An 18149-nucleotide genomic window follows, 5' to 3' on the forward strand; every position below is an offset into this window, starting at 1 on the left:
CGGTTCTACGGCGATAGTGTTGTTTATCCAAACTGAAGGTATCACCGGTTGCCTTCACAGTGCTGTTTATCCAAACTGAAGATGTGTTGACGAAAAAGGAAAATAAAAATCTCAAGATGTCTGAGAGATTTTGCGTAAAACGAGAGTTTGTGCAGGGCAGTTTGTGTGTTGAGTTGGAGGTCCATTTGTTGTTCACGGTATTGTATTTATAGAAGCAAATGTCGCGTGGCGCAACTCCCCACTAGTGTAGAATTTAACTTCAATTCAAACTTATCAACTAGAGCCTCAGTCAAAGACTTTTCAAGATAAGCAGGAGCCTATCTTTTATATGCTATCATCATCTGACTCTACTTCACCATTATTCGAAAAAACCATTTCTTCCTTCCTTATCTTTAGAAATCGTGCCCTCAGATTGTCTCCTAGTCCAATTAGAACTTTATGTCCACCACATTAATGCAGGTGCAGCCATGCACGCATAATAAGATAGAATATAATCCCCAAAAAACACATTCACGTGGCCAAAACCAACATACCCTCAAAAGGCATATACCTGCATACCATCAAAAGGTATATACCTGCATACATATCTATCTACTGTCGTGCCTTATACATACCCTCATATCCCATCATCATCCAAATCAATTGAGATTTGATCAAATAATAATTTAATATATTACTAAGAGATAACATGATGATTAAAATCATAATATTATCCTTTAATAATGATAAAAATTATCTCCACTTTTTCATCCAACGATTGAGAGCTATGCTCACTCAACGGCCTTAATTGCACGGGCTGATGGTGTAAATTTGGGTTTAAACAATAACAAAGGTTTATGCCAGTTAGCTCCCGCAGAAGTCATTGAGGTGATCGTGACCTGTGAACACTGCTTTCACATCTTTTGCTGCAACTATGGTTGTGAAGAAGCCCGAGTTCACAAAAGCAGAGCTAATGTCTTCTTGCCTCACTCCGGTAAAGTTCGATGAGTCAAAACTAGCAAATTCTGGCAATGGTATGTGAAAGTATGCGAGCCCTGGCGCATGTGCTTTCTGGAGCAGTGGCTTGCTTATGTACGCTTTCTGAAGGGGAAAAAAACGGTGTCATCAGAACTAATTAGAAATAATTTACTTACTCAATGTAGATCTTAATCGTCACATATCAATCTTGTGCAAGGGTTGATGGAAATGACTAGTTTAGGTATATGTGATCCATAAAAAAACGATGAGCAAAATAGTAAGGTTAGTACCTGAAGCTTTGCAGAAGTTTGTTCAAACCAATATTGTTGGGAGGGTTTGATCCAACCATAACCACCGATGGAGGGAACCGTGGAGTAATCTCCGCTGTCAAGGAAGTAAAGATTGAGAACCGATTTGTTTTCAAAACCAGAGCCCTCAACTCCGGCGACCTCTAGGTTATAGTTCCCAAAACCATCAATAACATCTTGGTCTAAAAGATTAACTTGAGCCAAAGTGTTCTCCAACCCAACTATGTGTTTCATTACCCCTTCCCTCGAGAGGTCGGATTCCTGATCATGGTTCCCCAACACAGCTGCCCACGGGATGTTAGACGCGATTGCTGGGGCGTATACCTCGTTCAAAGATTTAGCACCATTCGTGGCATCAAACCCGAATATGTTATCTCCTGTTACACAAAGTTCAGATTGGAGAAACAATAAAAAAGCCGAGTATCATGGCTAAATCAAAACTTTGCTAAACAAAATCCAATGATCATCAGCTAAAACGATGTCCTAGCTAAACCAAAACCAATGATCATCAGCTAAATAGTGGACAAAACATTCTGTTTTGCATCAATGTCATTGTCTATAAACATCACCAACAATGATTGGGGGGGGGGGGGACAAATACCGGTGAAGACAATGAGATTCGGCTTCTCCGCCTCGATCATGCGGAGGACAAAGGCGATGGTGTTGAGGTCAGAGCAAGTTGGAAACTGGGACGGCAGCACATCCAAACAGGGCGTGGTCTTGCCATCGGCATAGTGCATCCGCCACTTGCAGAATCTTAAACTGCCCATCTGTCCCAAACCTCAGCTTCTTCTCCCCACCTCCACCTTGTTGGTGGTGTTGTTGTTCTGCGGCGGCCAAACCTATATCGGAAGCAGCGCCACCCCCACCACCACCGCTAAAAATGGACTCCTTACCACCTCCATGTCCCTCTTCATCCTCACTGTCACTGCACCACTCTCATCTCCACACCAGAGGCACTGAACCACCATTATAAACTCACCAGTTGCACCAAGCAAAAACTCAGTTTTAACTTTTTCTCGGCAACCAAACAAAAAATCAGTCTCAGTCTGACAAGAGTTTAATATTAATAGTAATCGTTTAAATAAGAGATGATTTAAGAAAATCCTACATCCTTTCAATTTCTATGCCTATATTATCTGTTCACTGTGTTATTTGACTCTTTGTTAAATATCTGTCTGTGTAATTAATTAAGCACTAATTACAAAAAAAGTGATAGATTTAGAATCACTGTAAGCAAGGACGAATCCACATAAGGACCTGGGAGGTCCCAGGATCCGTCGGCGATCCTAAATCACTGCTCGAAATTTTCCGGGGACCTCTCGTACTCGAGCATGAGGTCTGTGCAGGTTGTAGGTTGTAGGTTGCAGGTTGCAGTGGATGTCTTCTTCTCAGAGAAGATGACCGCGCACGGAGAAGAAAGAAAATAGGGATCATTCCAGCCTCTCTCCTCCTTGCTTCTGCCATGGTCTCATCCATCGGTGCCACCCACTTCTCCTCCAACCTTTCTTTGTCGTCTGGCGGGGCATTACATAAGCCCAAATTTCTCCAAATTATTTCAACCACCTTAGTAATTTTTCTTATAGGTGAAATTTCCTACATAAGGTTAGTAAGATGGATATAATCTGTCATGGGTTGATGAAATTTGGGGGTGGAGCTACCATGGCTTAGGGAGAATGGGGAGGGAGGTGGTTGGTGGAGGTATGACAGCTGTGTTCTTAGTGAGAGAGAAAGTGGATGTTTGGAAACTAGTAAAAGAGAAAAATGGTGTGTTTGGTTAGAAAGATAGTGGGAGTTTGGGGAGAGTTTTATTTGACCGGTGTTTTAAATTTAGCGGTCCATATTAGATAATCAATAACTTAGGTACTTCATAGTAACTTATGAAACCTCGTAATGGACGCTTGAATTATGATTTTATAATTTGTAATATTGTTTTGCATATGATTTTTGAATGAAATGTATTATATTTAAATTTTCAATGTTGTTTTTGTCGATAAATTTTTTGACCTTTATTATTGGGACCCCCCGAGTGTAAAATCCTGGATCCGTCACTGACTGTAAGCATATTCCCCAGCGGATTAGATACAATCATACAAGATGTAGTGTCATCAGTGCAGCTTTGTTATTCGTAAACTCACACTTAGTTTTCTTATCGCAATAGAGTTTGAAGTAAACTCTTGTTTGTCCACATGTACAATATGCCTAACTGTATGAGGAATATACTATTCACACACATTTTTTTACTTCTTACATATTCTTTTTATTTTTGACCTCGAATCAGATTCAAATGACAGAAATTAACTAAGAGTGTGTAAGAATTAAAAAGAAGTGTGTGAATAGCACACACCTCAACAATATGCAGTAACAACTAACACGCCAGCATGTGTGCCAACCACACTAAATAAAAAGGGGTAATGCGAGGGCGACTATTTTTTAGGTTTTATTTTGTAAATCGTATAACACGGTTGTTCATGATTAGATTATAACTTAAGTGTTAATTAATGCGTTTATTTTTTATTTGTGACATATCACATGATTTGTAAATGTGGTTTAAAAAATTAGTCTACCCTAGTGGTAAATGACGGATTACGAGACTTCCTTAAAACTAAAAATTAGAGGTCTTGGGTTTGAAGCTCGTTATTGGTGTGGAAGCTAGACTTGTGGCCAGGGGGAAGGACCAGGATCCTCGCCAAATCCTTCTCTGCATATTAAAGAAAGTTAAGGTTCCACCATAAAACTAATTGGCAATATGGGGAGTAGGCCAACCTCTTATAAGCCCATGCAAGGTCTTTTTTCTCATTAATGTGGGATTTATTCTCAACACGCCCCCTCATGTGCGGCGAATTTTCAAGCCTAACACATGAACAACACAACAAGATGACGTGAAGCACGTGTGGCCGTTTGGCTTCACACTTGGGATAACCTGCTCTGATACCATGAAGAAAGTTGAGGTTCTACCATAAAACCAATTGAGGAGTAGCACAACCTCTTATAAGCCCATGCAAGGTCTTTTTTCTCGGGATTCATTCTCAACATGCCCTCTCATGTGTGGCGAATTTTCAAGTCTAACACGTGAACAACACAACGGGATGACTTGAAGCGCATGTGGCTGTTTGGCTTTACACGTGGATAACCTACTTTGATACCATGAAGAAAGTTGAGATTCCACCGTAAAACCAATTGGCAATATGAGGAGTAACGCAACCCTTATAAGTCCATGCAAGGTCCCTTCACTCATCAATGTGAGATTTATTCTCAACATACAAACATACAGTGGGGATCAATCCATCCGAACCGTTCAGCTCATATCCTACGGCCCAAGATTATTTTGAATTTTTTTTTTCAGCGTCTCCATTTCTCATTTTCTCTCCCTTCGTCCCCAAACTCCTCGACATTCTTTTTTCTTCTCCCAGTCCAAAAGGCAAATAGGAAGGATTAATCAAAGAATTAACCCATCAAACAACCCAAAAGAGCAAAAGACTTCTCATATACCCAAGAATTAATCCATCAATTTCCCAAAAACCACAAATAAAATCTTTAGCGTCTGCAGTGGTTTCAAGCTAGAATAGGGGGAAAATTAACGGAAATGGATTTGGGAAAAATTTAAGAATTCGAATTTTACAAATTGGTCCGATAGGCATATCATTCGGCCCGCTTCATTTTCCCCTTCGATCCCTCCGCCGGTGACCAATCCAGTCTTCGTACACCATCATTGTCGGTGGCAGCAAGAGGGAGACGGGCCTGCTGGTAGCGAGGGCGAAGGTAACGAGTTCTGCGCTGTGCCTTTCCCTTCGTCCCCCAAACCTCTGCTGAGGATTACTTGGTCGTGAGGGCAAGCTTGCAAGGGTTGACAGGTACTGAGTTGGGTGAGAGAGCAGGAAAGGAAAAAGAAGGAAGAGGCAGTGCTAGCGCCTTCTTTCCTCGGGACATAAATTGAAAATATTAGAGGTCGCACGATTTGCATCTGTTTTGAATCAACGGCCACGATGATGTTGTTCGCTGGCTCTGTCTAGAAAACATCTGGATGGTATCTGAGTCTCAAGGGAAGGGATGAATAACCATGGTTTGCCACTAATTGTCTCCCTTTTTAAAGAAAAAAAAAATATTACTCATAAAACGTTTTAGAGTAGGATTATCTCCTTTCTTTTTTTGCCTCCCCTTCCCTCTCCTCCTATTTGAACGGTCACGGTTAAGCCACACTAATATCTTGTATTAATTTTTTATAGAAAGATAAATACAAAATAAAGAATGTGAGAGGAGATGATGAAAGGGGATAGAAATAGGAGGGTAGATGATCCTAGTCCAAACATTTTAGAGATAACATTGAATACATATAATAAGTTAATAATTAATGAGCATGAGGTGTACCCACTACTCATTGGGGGTAAAACATGAATGAAACATTCACTCAAAGCTTGCTTATGTAGCAAGTTAATCAAAGAGTTAAGTTTGAAGATATACAATTTTTGAGTTTTTACTAAATACACTATCAAAATTGGACTAAATTCAACTTTTCTATACTAAAATTACATCTGCAGCACTCAGTACTATGGTTTGTAGTATTCTTTTCACTTGTAAGTGAGAGTCTTATATTCGATTATTGCCAAAGGAGAATTTGAACAACATTATTAGCCCACTCCCAAACCTTTATTATAGATCATATCGTTTGTTCAAACAACACTTAATTTTTTTGTTTAAATTGTTTTTTGATAACCAAATTTTTTTTTTATGCCACGTGATCAAATTTGTGGGTCATGTATTTGTCACGTAATCACTTAACAGTTTAACTAATGAATATATGAAATTGTAACAAAATAAAAGTTTGTATATGCGATTGAAATGTTTTAAAATGTTGTATGAGGTTACAATTGCACTCAAATTCGAAGAAGTAAAATGCAATTTACACAAATATAAATGATAATACTATTGTTATCGTGGCAAATTGAGCAAAGTAGCACCGAAGTGATGTCGTTTAGTCATCCTGTTTCCTATTGGGATATCTAGAATCCAGCAATCGAATTCGGACTTGAGCTCGAGTTTTTTGGCAATTTGGGTTTTATTTGTTGGTTGGTGAATTACTGAAGCTGATTTGAATAGAAAAGATTGAGAATTTTGAGAGAATCGAGCTTCCGATTACTGCGGCGATGTCGGGTCAAATGCTAAAGAAAGTTTTGAAGGAACAAGAAGAAGAAGACCGACACGTAATAGAATCCGAATCAGAAGGAGAAGCAGAAAGCCAGCAGCTCAATGGAAAAGCTAAAATCAATCCCTTTGACCTCCTCAACGACGGCGGCGATGACGACGACCACCAGGTTCACTTTTTTAATTTAATTCTTATTTTTTTCTTTTTAGTGGATTTAAGAAAATGAAAGGAATTCTAATTTAAATGGTAAAATTTTGTTGATTTTTGCGTTCAATGTGCTGAGTCATCATCGAGCTGTGATGGGTTGGTGTTGGATACTGTAAAAGGTTTTCCTTTGGATTTTTTAAAGGAAAAATTAGTATTCGGTACCTAGTTCTTAATGTTTATTAACTAAAACTTTATTAGTTATCAAATTTTGATTCAAGTCCCTAGCATTAATGTGATAATGAATTTACATGTTTATTAAATAATTTTTAAATATAAAAATTAGTAATTAATTTAAGATTTAATACTCACACCTCTATTAAACTTCTAATTAATTTTCAATTCAAACATTTCCAAAATAATAAAAAATTAATTAAATTAAGTTTGTACCTATGAGTTTTTATATATATATAAAAAGATTCTCAATTTTTAATCTTAAATGTACCCATTCATATAATTTTTCAATTTTTTTTAATCTTAAATATACCCATTCTCAAATATATCAATTTGTTATATGTAAAATGTACCCTTTTTAAATATAAAATCCATTCTAATTTTTTAATCCATGTTTAAACTTATATGGATATATTCTTTTTCGTTGATTTGAGAATGTATCCATGTATTGGTACAATAACTTTTTTTATTAATTTTGGTTAATGTACCCATACATATATGTATATATATACACACACACAATATAATAGAGAGTATAATTTATATTTTATTATTTTTAATCCCATAAATTATGGGTTTTATTTAAAATCTCATTAATATAAACAATTACAAATTTCAATTTTTAATTTTTAATTTAAAAAAATATAGTAACTTACATTATTATATTAATGTCAGGGACCTTAATCAAAAACTAAAAACTAATAAGGTTTCAATCAAAGAATATTGATGGCTAGGGACCGCATCCAAAGTGTCCCTTTTTTAAATATAAATCTCTTACGAGACTGAAAGTTTGAAACTGTATCACTTGAGTTTGGTAACACCCAAGTGTAGCACCTTGTACAGGACAAACTGGTTGACGATCATGTGAAATTATGCAGTACTCTTTACTGAACTGTATCACTTAAGGGTGTGAACATTATTTATGCTCACAGCTTAGAGTTTGTCAGACTAGGATTTATGATATGTGATCTCGCGTCCTTTTGGTGTCATTTTGATTCATGCATCATCATCTGGATTTTGATCGTACGTGCAGATACGTACATTCCTCATCCTACATGATATCAATGGCATTGCAAGTATTTTGTTATACAATCCTTATCATTTGGATTCGCTTATAACCATGGCAGAGTACTATTAAGTTTTCGGGTGAACATCAAATATCAGCACAACTTATCTCGAAGTGCTTATATGCTTTGGAATGTGCATGGAATCCAATGTTCACACCCTTGCAGGGCAATTGCCAACTAAAATACAGCCATGAAACAAACAAGCCTCTCTGTTCACGCTACTTTTTACTCGCATGAGAAATATGGATAGGCGTGGTTGCCATCGATCTGCTTTACAAGTTTGCAAGTTGTTACTTTCACTAGATTCAGATGATCCAATGGGAGCCATGTTCTACGTTGACTATTTTTCGTTGAGGGCAGAGGAGCATGCATGGCTAGAACGGTTCTCTGAAGAATATAAAAGTGATAACTCCTTATGGTTGTTTCCAAATTTTTCATATTCCCTCGCCATTTGCCATTTCTATCTTGAGAAGGAAGAATCTTCAAAAGGTGCACCGGAAAATGCCAAGTCTACTTCAGCTGATCTTATGAAATAGGCATTGATGCTTCACCCGTCAGTCTTAAAAAGATTAGTGGAAAAGGTACCTTTGAAGGACAAGGTGTGGGCGCGGATACTCAAAAATCCGTATTTTCAAGCAGATCAAGTAGGAATCCCATCCTTGGATCACCTAACAAACATATATGTTGAGAGGAATTTTCTTCTATGGAGGCTCCCAGATCCGCATGATTTGCTGAGGGATGCTGCACAGCTTGTGACAGAGACACTAAGACATAATGGTAGCAATAAGGACGATTGGGCATGCATGAGAAAAGAAGCATTCTCATCCGAGAAAAACGAGTAAGTGTGCGGTAACAGTTTTGCATTTCGGCTACTTCTTTCCTAGTATTTTGTTTATCACTGTTGCGTAAACTTACAAAGTTATATCTGCTTATGTTAAGCCTGAATTTGGTGGAATGACTGACTGCTTGCTTGTTTGCTATAGGTACGCCCACTTGTTAGTTTCAGATTTCTCTGTCAGTGCCAGAGATAAAGAACACAACCTTCCAATACGATGACCAAGGCGTGTTGTAAGGTTCTTTAATACAAGCTCGGGCTCATGACTGGTTGGATTTCCATGATTCTGCAGGTATATCAAATAAACAATAAGGAAAACAAAATAAATATACATGTGTACACATGTGCGCACACACGCAGAGACTATAAATCACAATCTAACAGTGAGACTATAAACTGTAGGATTTATTGTTGTAGTGTATATAAGTTTCTGAGTTTATATGTATCCTCTTTTTTTTTTAATTTGAAGAAGCTGAAAACTCTTCCGTGTAGCATGTGTAAAGCAAAGAGGCTAGCATCAAAGGTTAGTGTTGAGATATGAAAAACAGAATGTGACCAACCTTGTAACAATCTAAAAGTTTTTGTCATCAGAAACAAAGCTTGAGGGAGCACTAGTAACACAACAATACTATAGAACCCTTCAAAACGAGACAGAACCAACCTGGTTCCCTGCGATTGGTGTGCACAACAATTAGAGAAGTGAAGTCTTTCTTATTTGCATACTCTACGATCTGCAACCAAAGCCAGAAAACATACATATATAAATTGTTCGAATTTAACGATCCGCATATTGAAAAGAGGAGGGGGAGGGAGGGAATTCCGAAAGAAAGCACCTTTTTCAAGTCATATGTTCCTCTTTTATAGTAGGTTGCATTTGGGATCACGGAAGGTAGTTCCTTTATAAACTCAGGCCCCCTCTGCAGACCCGAAAGACAAAAAACCGTAAACCAAATATAACCTAAACAAAGAAATTCCCTTACCACATCAAATACGGAATGCTGTAAAAAATCAGGGGAGATGGAATGTACATACAGAAGAATTGAAACGGCAAGTAATATCTTTGGATTCAATTCGCACTTTAAAATCGAACTGAATTCATCGGCATCATTTCCAGCAAACAGCTGCAATCCAACACACAACACAAAGCCGAAATTAACCAAACCATCATTCAATTTTCCACGCATAAAAAACAAATCTTTTCACATTTGCAACATTGTAAGCCAGTCAAGCACAATCAAAAGGTGCAAAAACGAACCTCTTCGTCGTCGGGCTTACAAACAGTCTCATCGACTTCCCTGGTGTTCTTAATCGTCTTCGGGATCTTCTTTGCCGGGGGCTACAGAGCGCAATTAACAACACTAATTAGCTAATCATACCAAAATTAAACATCAATTAACAATTAAAATACCAATTTATCAGTTCATAAATTCACAATTGGCATAATTACCTCCTCGCCGAGCTCGAGAGCACGCTTCTCAGCAGCGTCACGGGCCTTGGCCTTCTTGCGCTTCTCGAGCTTCTTCTGCTGCTTGAGCTTGGCGTGGACCGCCGACCTCTTCTCCTTGTTCTTTATCATCGACGGCAGAATCTCCATCTTCCTCTCCGGCGGTGGTTCTTCTCCTCCTCCGTCGCTTTCGCTTCGCTTCCTCCTGTTATTATTGCCTCCCATTCTCGCAATTGCTCAATCGAGATACCGCAGGTAGCTGATAGCTCAGATCACCTTCTTCAATCTCGCGTTAGGATTTTTGCTCGGCCACAGTAAAAGCCACCAGGGTTTATCTAGTTATTGCCTGCTCCTCCCCGCACCGTATTTCGCTCGTGTTTTAAACTTTTCACCTTTTAAACCAGTAATTTGCAATTTTATTTTGGGAGTTTTAACAAAACATTTCTAGTCCTGTTCATTTTTAATGAAAAATTACATTTATATATTTTTCTGGTATTATTTATTATATCTTTAAAAAGGGTTTTTCATTAAAAATAAAGTTTTTTTGGATTTTTTGCTAGTTTCCCTTTTTATTTTACTTTTGTTTTGTTTTGGGTAATGCGAAATAAATAAAATTTACAAACCAAATGATATGTTATTAATAGAAATAAGTACGTTAATCAAAACTAATAATAATCATTAACCACAACGTTATCTAGTTTAAAAAGAATTGATTTAAAAATTTAATCACACTAGCATTGAACTTATAAGTGGCTATCAATTTTTACTTTGCACTTTTATTTTACCCAATTTATACCTCCAAATTTTTATAAATAGCTAATTATCTTCTCAAGGTCCAAATTTTTAAAATTTCATCTATTTTTTTGTCCATATTTGTTATGTGAATAACATATGAACTACTTAAAAGGGTAACAATGAAATTTTATAGCAATTAGATAAGTAGTTATACAAGGATCGATAGAATATAAGACAAGAAGAGGGAGAATTAGGTTTCAAGCAGTGAGTTTTAGTAAGGCAAAAAGTCGTATTTACCCTCGACAAAAATTGGGATAAAACACATGACTGTTTAATGTAGGCATAATTGGATATAAGTCCACTTTTGTAAAGCCATTATTAAGTTTAGTCCAATTTTGTGATATCGTTGTAACGGATCCAATGACCGAGACTCCACGTTAGCTTATTTTTATTTTGTACCAAATTTACTCCTTATGCTATAAATTGAATGAGGATCTTCTCTGGATTCTCTTTGTGAGGATCTTAGAGATTCTCCAATCGTGTTAGTTTATTATATGTCATACCGTCAGAAATCATTGTAAATTTTTTATTTAAAATTAAATATAAAAAGTATCTGATGAAAACCGGTCGCACGATGTACGATAAACAGACACAATTGAAGGATCGGAGAGGATCCACATTCCTATAAATTGTAGTAAGTACACACAAGGTTCTAAAGGACGCTAGTCGAACATCGGGCTGGGGCTTAGCGGAGCTTAGGTGAAATAGGCGTATTTAAGTAAATTTATTATATATCATATATAAATAAGCGTCTACATACACATAATATATATATATATATATATAATTTCATTGGGATACATAAATACTAAATAGAAGGACACATAGATTATAAAGTGTTGGAATATAATAAAAACATGGGGAATAAGCATATAATGTATATTCATCTAAATATTCAACAAGTCTCTTACAATTTATTGAAGAAAAAAATGCAAAATGGAAGTTATCTATTTTCTATCTAAGTGAGAATCGTGATCTAGGCAGGTGCCTTGACGGGTCTAGCCGGGCTAGGCGGGTGCTAAGACGGTCTAGGAGGGCGTCTAAACAGGTCTAGGCACCCTTTCTTAATTTTCAAACGTCTAGGGATTAATCGATATGGTGGCTAACAGTTTTAGAATAATGAGTACACATAATCACCTAATTATAGGATTATTTGTGGTTGAACTAATATCTTAATTGTAGGATTAGTTATTAGCAATGTAATCCTCTCAACCCCGTAGCTAATTTGAAAAAAAAAAAAAGGGTTTTCAAATGGGTAAATTATTGCTGGATTATTGTTTGTGTTTGTGCTTATGTTTGAAACGGAATGGTGATGATGAGAGCAATGGCAACCATGACACACAGACCTGCGGAGATGTTGGGGATGAAAGGAATAAATCGGTTGTTTGGATGCATGTCTTCCTTAAACACGAGGGTGTTTGGTTGTTAGTTTTAATAAAGAAAGTGGGACACGTGTTTTAACTCTACGGAGCTACATTGTAGTCAGTGAAAAATGGGTACTGCCTAGCCAGTAACCAAGTATTGTCCTTTATTTACATCAAGGGGCATGCCTAGTGGCATTGGACCACTTTCTTGATCTTGATCAGCTGCTTGTGTCTGTTTGATCATCATTTCCTTTTGATCCTTGTTTTTACCCCACAGTAAAATGTACATGCCAGTTATGACAGTGACAGATCCCACCACGCTGGTAAATTAAATGCCAAAATTTAATTAGCAATGGGTTAATATGAAGATAATCAATATTAATTATATGTCAAATATAATTGAATGAATAATTACCTTCCGAGGTAAATTTGTCCGTGCAAGAAAGAGAATTCCAACATAGCCACGAACATCTGGGTGGCGGGGGTAAATGCTGCTGTGAAGAGTGCACCCTTTTGTTTCACACACCATGACATCCCTACGTAGCACAACCCTGATCCTACTATTCCCTGCAACGTCAATACACATGAAACCCTAATTAGTTCTTGAAGAATTCTAGATCATAGCATTTGAATGGATTACTTGATGAAATCGAAATAATCCAACACATGTACTAGCTGTTAAAACAGTAGCTGTTAGCTAGAAGGAGAAACCATGCATGTTAGAAAACCATTAAACCCTAAAAAGCTCAAGCTCACACTGGCTAAGAAAGATTTGAACGGTGAAGATTATAGTAGATGCAGAAGAAAATACTTACAGTATATGCGACACTTAAGATCTCCAACTTTCCCTTGAGAATCCACATTGACATGGCGATGTGCCTCTGCGTAATGAAGCACAAGATGGCGGATTGAATGACGCTGAAGAAGGACAAAATCGCGGTGCTAGCGTACTGAAAAGGGTAGCTCTTGCCGATCTTTGCTTGGATGAGGAACCATGAAGACCACAAGAGGCAGCCTGATGCCAAAAATACTGAACCCACAGCCCACCTATCACTCTTCTTGGCTGATGAAAAAGTCGTTGTATTGGCATGGTTTTGCATTTGAACTGTAGATTCTGAATGTTGGTTGGTTAATGGCATTCCTTTGTACAAGATCAATGACACAGCTCCACCAATACATATTAGGGCACCGAGGACTTTAGCGATCCCACCCTTTTTCTTTATGTTCACTTTCTCTAGTCTGGAAACTCAAGTCCAAAAACCAAGTTAATTCCCATAACAACATGTTTACCAACTTAGAATACGAGAAGTTGTGAATGGAGGAATGCAAAACATGAGAGAAAATGAATGAGTATGGGATCACTATGCACAGTCCCTAATAAATCTAGTTTAAAGTGTTTCAGGTATCGGTTTACGAATTGTAATGTGAAACTCACATGCCTTTCGGTTTGCATGTATATTTTTAAACATAGAGGAGATTCAAAGTCCGAATTATTCCAATACCCATTTCAGATAACTAATCAGACTAATAACTTATTCTTTGTACTTTACCCAAATGGTAGAGCCAAGAGGAAAGTGTTGACGGGCACCATGTTGATGAATGCACAGGAATATGTCGCAGAGGTGTACTGAAGTCCAAGAAGAAATAAGTAATGCGTGAAAGTTATCCTGAAAGACACAAGTATTTGCCAAAAAAAATCACATAAAAGATAACATCAAATGAAATAACATAAAAAAATAAATCAAAGAAACCTTAAAGTACCACTACTAACCCAATTAGAGCACTGATGAAAAGGTGGCATAAGATTTGAGATGTAAGCTCTGTTCTACTTTTCCTGCAAAAAAAAAAAAAAATCTATATGCTTAGTAATAGTTGCTAATACCATATTTACTAATCATATTTTTCACAGAGTTGAGACGACTAGCAAATTAATATGATACATATAGAAACAAATCGTAAGTCTATAAGGTTTTACCTCTCCCAAAAGAAAGCAATTGGTGTCAAGAAAACAGCAGAAATCGACTGTCGATAAGTAACAATAATCAAACCGCCTAATCCACCATCAATAGTCTTCTTAAGCAGAATATTTACTATAGCAAATGCAAGGTTAATGACCAGCATGACAAAAATAGACTTCCATTTTCCCCAGCAATTCATCGTAATTATATAGAAGTATTTTGTTTCAAAGCATAATGCAGTAAGTTATTAGACTCGTTCTGTGCTTATATACATTTATAGGTAAACCAACCAGCTTCCTTCCCACATACATGGGGTGGCTATGAATGGTTAATATTCTTGGCATCATTTCCTCAGGTTGATGGCAATTTTTTTTTCCCACAACTTTGTCGTAAAAGTTAAGCAAAGAATCAATTAACAAGCTTCTTCTCCTATTAGTTTATCACTATCTATGACCTCAGATAAATATCAATTCCACATTTCATTTTATTTATATTTCTTTTATAAATAAGAGTATTGTTCTTGAACACTTTTTAACTTTGTGACATTATTTTGTAATATAAATATTATAATCAGAACCGTTCATTATCTTTTTCATCATCTCAAGATCATTTACGAAAAAATTCACTTGATTTGAAAGCCTTTTAGTAGTCCATAAGAATCAAACAGATTGATGTTTTATTATGATTATATTATAATTTTTCTTTTTGGGATCCTCGACGGTACAAAATTTTTTTTATGATAACGAAAAAACAAGTTACACCTATTTACGATGACATAAATTTTACTCTTCATAAAACAAAGATAATAAAAAAGAATGCACGAAAAAGAATGGAGACATAAACCTTACATTTCTTGAAACAAAAACAAGACTGATACAAACAAAAACAAAGTAATACGAGCCGCCGGTAGACGAGAATTATGTCATGTTAAAATTGAAGAAGACAAGTCCATATTAATAAAATTATCCACGAAAAGATTTTCTTCACGTTTATACGATTTTCTGATGTAACGTTAAAGAAAATATAGCTTTTTACGTATAAAAAGCAAAAGCATTGACCGTTCTCTTGGTTCTTGCCAGTACACCTTTTTCTTTTCTTTTGAATAATTTATGGGAGATTAATGTGGACGAAACAATACTGCATCAATGAGCATCTTTCCGAAAAGCATTGGTGGCTGATATGAATACACTAGCTACCATTTCTTCAAAGTAGTATCCAATACTTCATGTAAAGAATGCAATATTACTATTGCATTGATTTGAAGAACAATATGTCACATTTTTACAACAAAAAAAAAAAAAAAAAAACAATATGTCACATGTTAGAAAAAAAGATATAAACATATATATATAAAGCTAATGGTTTCTTTTTTTGGTCGAAGAAAGCTAATGGTTATTGCTGGCTAGGTGGATGGACAGGCCATTTATTTTGTTATTTAAATCATAAAACAATGCTGCTGATGTGCCAAACGCACGCCTAAAATGGTAATATACATACATACATACATACATACATACATACATACATACATACATACATACATATATATATATGTGGTTAGTAGTATCCAGAATCCATCTGATATGTGTGTGACAGTATAGAAAAGCAGTGCAGGCAGAGGCCTTTCGTTACATCAAATTATGATCATATGCAGACTCAAACTAGCCACTATGTGAAAGTATAAGGGCCTAGCAAAAGAAAAAATTGGATAGGATCCTATAGGATCTACCCCTTTCAAAACCGGACGTGAACGTTTCCTCTCATCCAGCTCAAGTAGTTACACCAAATAAAGATATATCGTTTTTGTGTTTTTCATAGTTAACTCTAATGATCCGAACTCTTATCGAGTACAAAGTTAACGCAACCACCCAATAAGGTTTAAAAGTAAGAATGAAAGTTTACTTGTTTAGAATAGAGAAAGTTATGAATCAAGAAAGTCGGAAATAGGGAAGAGACAAGGATAACTAGTGCTACCTAATCAATCTAATATCTAACCATAATAGTTTTGGTACCCATATGTAACATATCCATTCCATATACATGCCATTGAAGTAAACTCCATATCGTGCAATTTGCAATCATCAACTAACTACACGTATGTACTAATTAAATTTAGATGTTTATGCATGTAGGAGGATCCAAACCTACTAAGACGTATGAGTTTACAACTCAGCACACAATCACCCCTTTACGTACCATTGAAGCATTTCACTAGTGTAGTTTAGCTCCATTGAATTGTTTTGTTATTAAGATATGGATAAAAACCCTTGACATGTGGTCCTAACTCATCTTCGCACCGTTCCTCACCGTTGGAATTAGCTTTACTTACAAAGAATGAATATCATTCTAACAACAAAATAATAATTCTATTGGAGCAGGTTAAAGGTTAATACTCACAAGATTGATAAACCGCCTAGAATTGAATCTTTTCTCCATTGGGATGTTCCTCTTTCGGGTTGGGTTAAGCTTAATGTTGACGGTTGCAAGAAGGGAAATAATAATTCTATTGGAGCATGTGGTGTTTTAAGAGATTTTGATTGTAAATGGATTTCTAGGTTTTGTGCCAATTTGGGCACATGTGAGGTTCTCACTGCTGAACTATGAGGTCTTTACCTGGGCTTACAATTGGCATGGAAATTTTGGATTCCTAAAGTACTGGTGGAATCAGACTCTACAATTACAGTTCATTTTGTGTTCCATGTCACACCCCGATTCTAACATACGTCCAGGATTGACACGTGACATCACCAAGTATCCGTATATCTAACATACCTCGCCTCTAGAATATGTACTAAGCATGCTCAAGCCTCAAATTGAGTAGTGATTTTTCGTATACTTTATGGTTGCATCTAACCTCCTCGTTAGATTGCCTACGTACCCTCAATAGGGATCGTCATTCGTAGTTCACCATTTCACTATACTTGAACATTTATCACATAAATCGCTATGTCTCAACAATATATCACAATGCATACCATGCAATATGTTCAAGAACCAATGACGAAGCACAATATTCTTCTCAAGCCACATTGATCAACTAGAATAATCATAATAATAACATCCATATCCAAAGTCATTCCGCAATCCAATCAATTAATCAATTCATGAATAAAAAATGCATGATCTTAACATTTATTTACGTTAATCAATCAATGCAATAACTTATCATTTCACGAATTTAACTAAGGAATCTATACAATTCCCTACTTGGATTATGAGTAATAAACATGGTAATTCTAATTTATATTCACAAGGTCTATTAGGGGTAATTCCCATCCACTCGAATCTAGGGTTCTAGACTAACCTTATGGATATGAGCAAGAGTAAGGATTCCGGACCACTCAACGGAACTAAAACACCAAGCTGCTTCTTGTAATCTACCCAGACCTGTCATATGTACAATCATGCCTACATCAAGGAGATGGCACACTAGGCAAATCAGACACTCGAATAAGCTGCGAAGTTTAGGTGAGTGACAATAATACAAGTATGTGATATTCAATAAAAACAGACCATCGATCACAATCTATAAACATCAAGTATAAAATCATGCTTTATGAAATCATAATCAAGTTGGTGAAAACTCTGAAGAAGCCACCCAGACATCCAACGACTTTTCTAATTCAAACCACAAGATTCTCAAAAACCATCATTCATATGTACATTAAAAACTAGGGCTAGAAGAACGCAGTTCGGCCGAAGCCTACATAAATAACCAAACAGGAAGTGGCCCCCCAAAGCGGATTAACCAAGCAGAGCCACCCCTGAGAAAGTAACCAAGTAAGCAGTGACCCCCCAATGCGTATTAACCAAGCAGTCACTCCTACAGTTGTTAGGAAGTGATCACCCAATGCATATTAACCAAACATGATCACTCCTAAGCATACATGGCCATAAGGA

The 18149-nt window shown here is 36.5% G+C and overlaps 2 protein-coding genes and 1 pseudogene across 2 annotated transcripts; all 3 read right to left on the reverse strand.

Annotated features, from left to right (window-relative positions):
* Positions 1 to 689: 689 nt before the first annotated feature.
* On the reverse strand, positions 690 to 2119 carry LOC114826159 (probable inactive purple acid phosphatase 29). Its single transcript, XM_070824680.1, has 3 exons — positions 1867 to 2119; positions 1248 to 1642; positions 690 to 1080 (listed from the first exon to the last, which is right to left on the reverse strand). Exons 1-3 carry the CDS (start codon positions 2033 to 2035, stop codon positions 844 to 846), a joined length of 801 nt encoding a protein of 266 aa, XP_070680781.1. The 5' UTR covers positions 2036 to 2119; the 3' UTR covers positions 690 to 843.
* Positions 2120 to 8696: 6577 nt separating this feature from the next.
* On the reverse strand, positions 8697 to 10484 carry LOC114823977 (uncharacterized; annotated as a pseudogene).
* Positions 10485 to 11779: 1295 nt separating this feature from the next.
* LOC114823980 (WAT1-related protein At3g30340-like) lies at positions 11780 to 14484 on the reverse strand. Its single transcript, XM_070821646.1, has 7 exons — positions 14267 to 14484; positions 14063 to 14125; positions 13842 to 13958; positions 13107 to 13530; positions 12707 to 12858; positions 12231 to 12611; positions 11780 to 11934 (listed from the first exon to the last, which is right to left on the reverse strand). Exons 1-6 carry the CDS (start codon positions 14446 to 14448, stop codon positions 12431 to 12433), a joined length of 1119 nt encoding a protein of 372 aa, XP_070677747.1. The 5' UTR covers positions 14449 to 14484; the 3' UTR covers positions 11780 to 11934; positions 12231 to 12430.
* Between the last annotated feature and the right edge of the window lie 3665 nt (positions 14485 to 18149).

Source organism: Malus domestica, chromosome 01, assembly GCF_042453785.1.
Source record: "Malus domestica chromosome 01, GDT2T_hap1".
In the NCBI taxonomy this organism is placed as follows: domain Eukaryota; kingdom Viridiplantae; phylum Streptophyta; class Magnoliopsida; order Rosales; family Rosaceae; genus Malus; species Malus domestica.

Coding starts and splice junctions, on each gene's coding strand:
- LOC114823980 (XM_070821646.1), bottom strand. CDS start 14,448: ATGAATTGCTGGGGAAAATGGAAGTCTATTTTTGTCATGCTGGTCATT. Junction 13,959..14,062: donor TTCATCAGTGCTCTAATTGG/GTTAGTAGTGGT, acceptor TGTGTCTTTCAG/GATAACTTTCACGCATTACT. Junction 12,612..12,706: donor GGACAAATTTACCTCGGAAG/GTAATTATTCAT, acceptor TTAATTTACCAG/CGTGGTGGGATCTGTCACTG.
- LOC114826159 (XM_070824680.1), bottom strand. CDS start 2,035: ATGGGCAGTTTAAGATTCTGCAAGTGGCGGATGCACTATGCCGATGGC. Junction 1,643..1,866: donor GAATCTCATTGTCTTCACCG/GTATTTGTCCCC, acceptor TTTGTGTAACAG/GAGATAACATATTCGGGTTT. Junction 1,081..1,247: donor AAACTTCTGCAAAGCTTCAG/GTACTAACCTTA, acceptor TTTCCCCTTCAG/AAAGCGTACATAAGCAAGCC.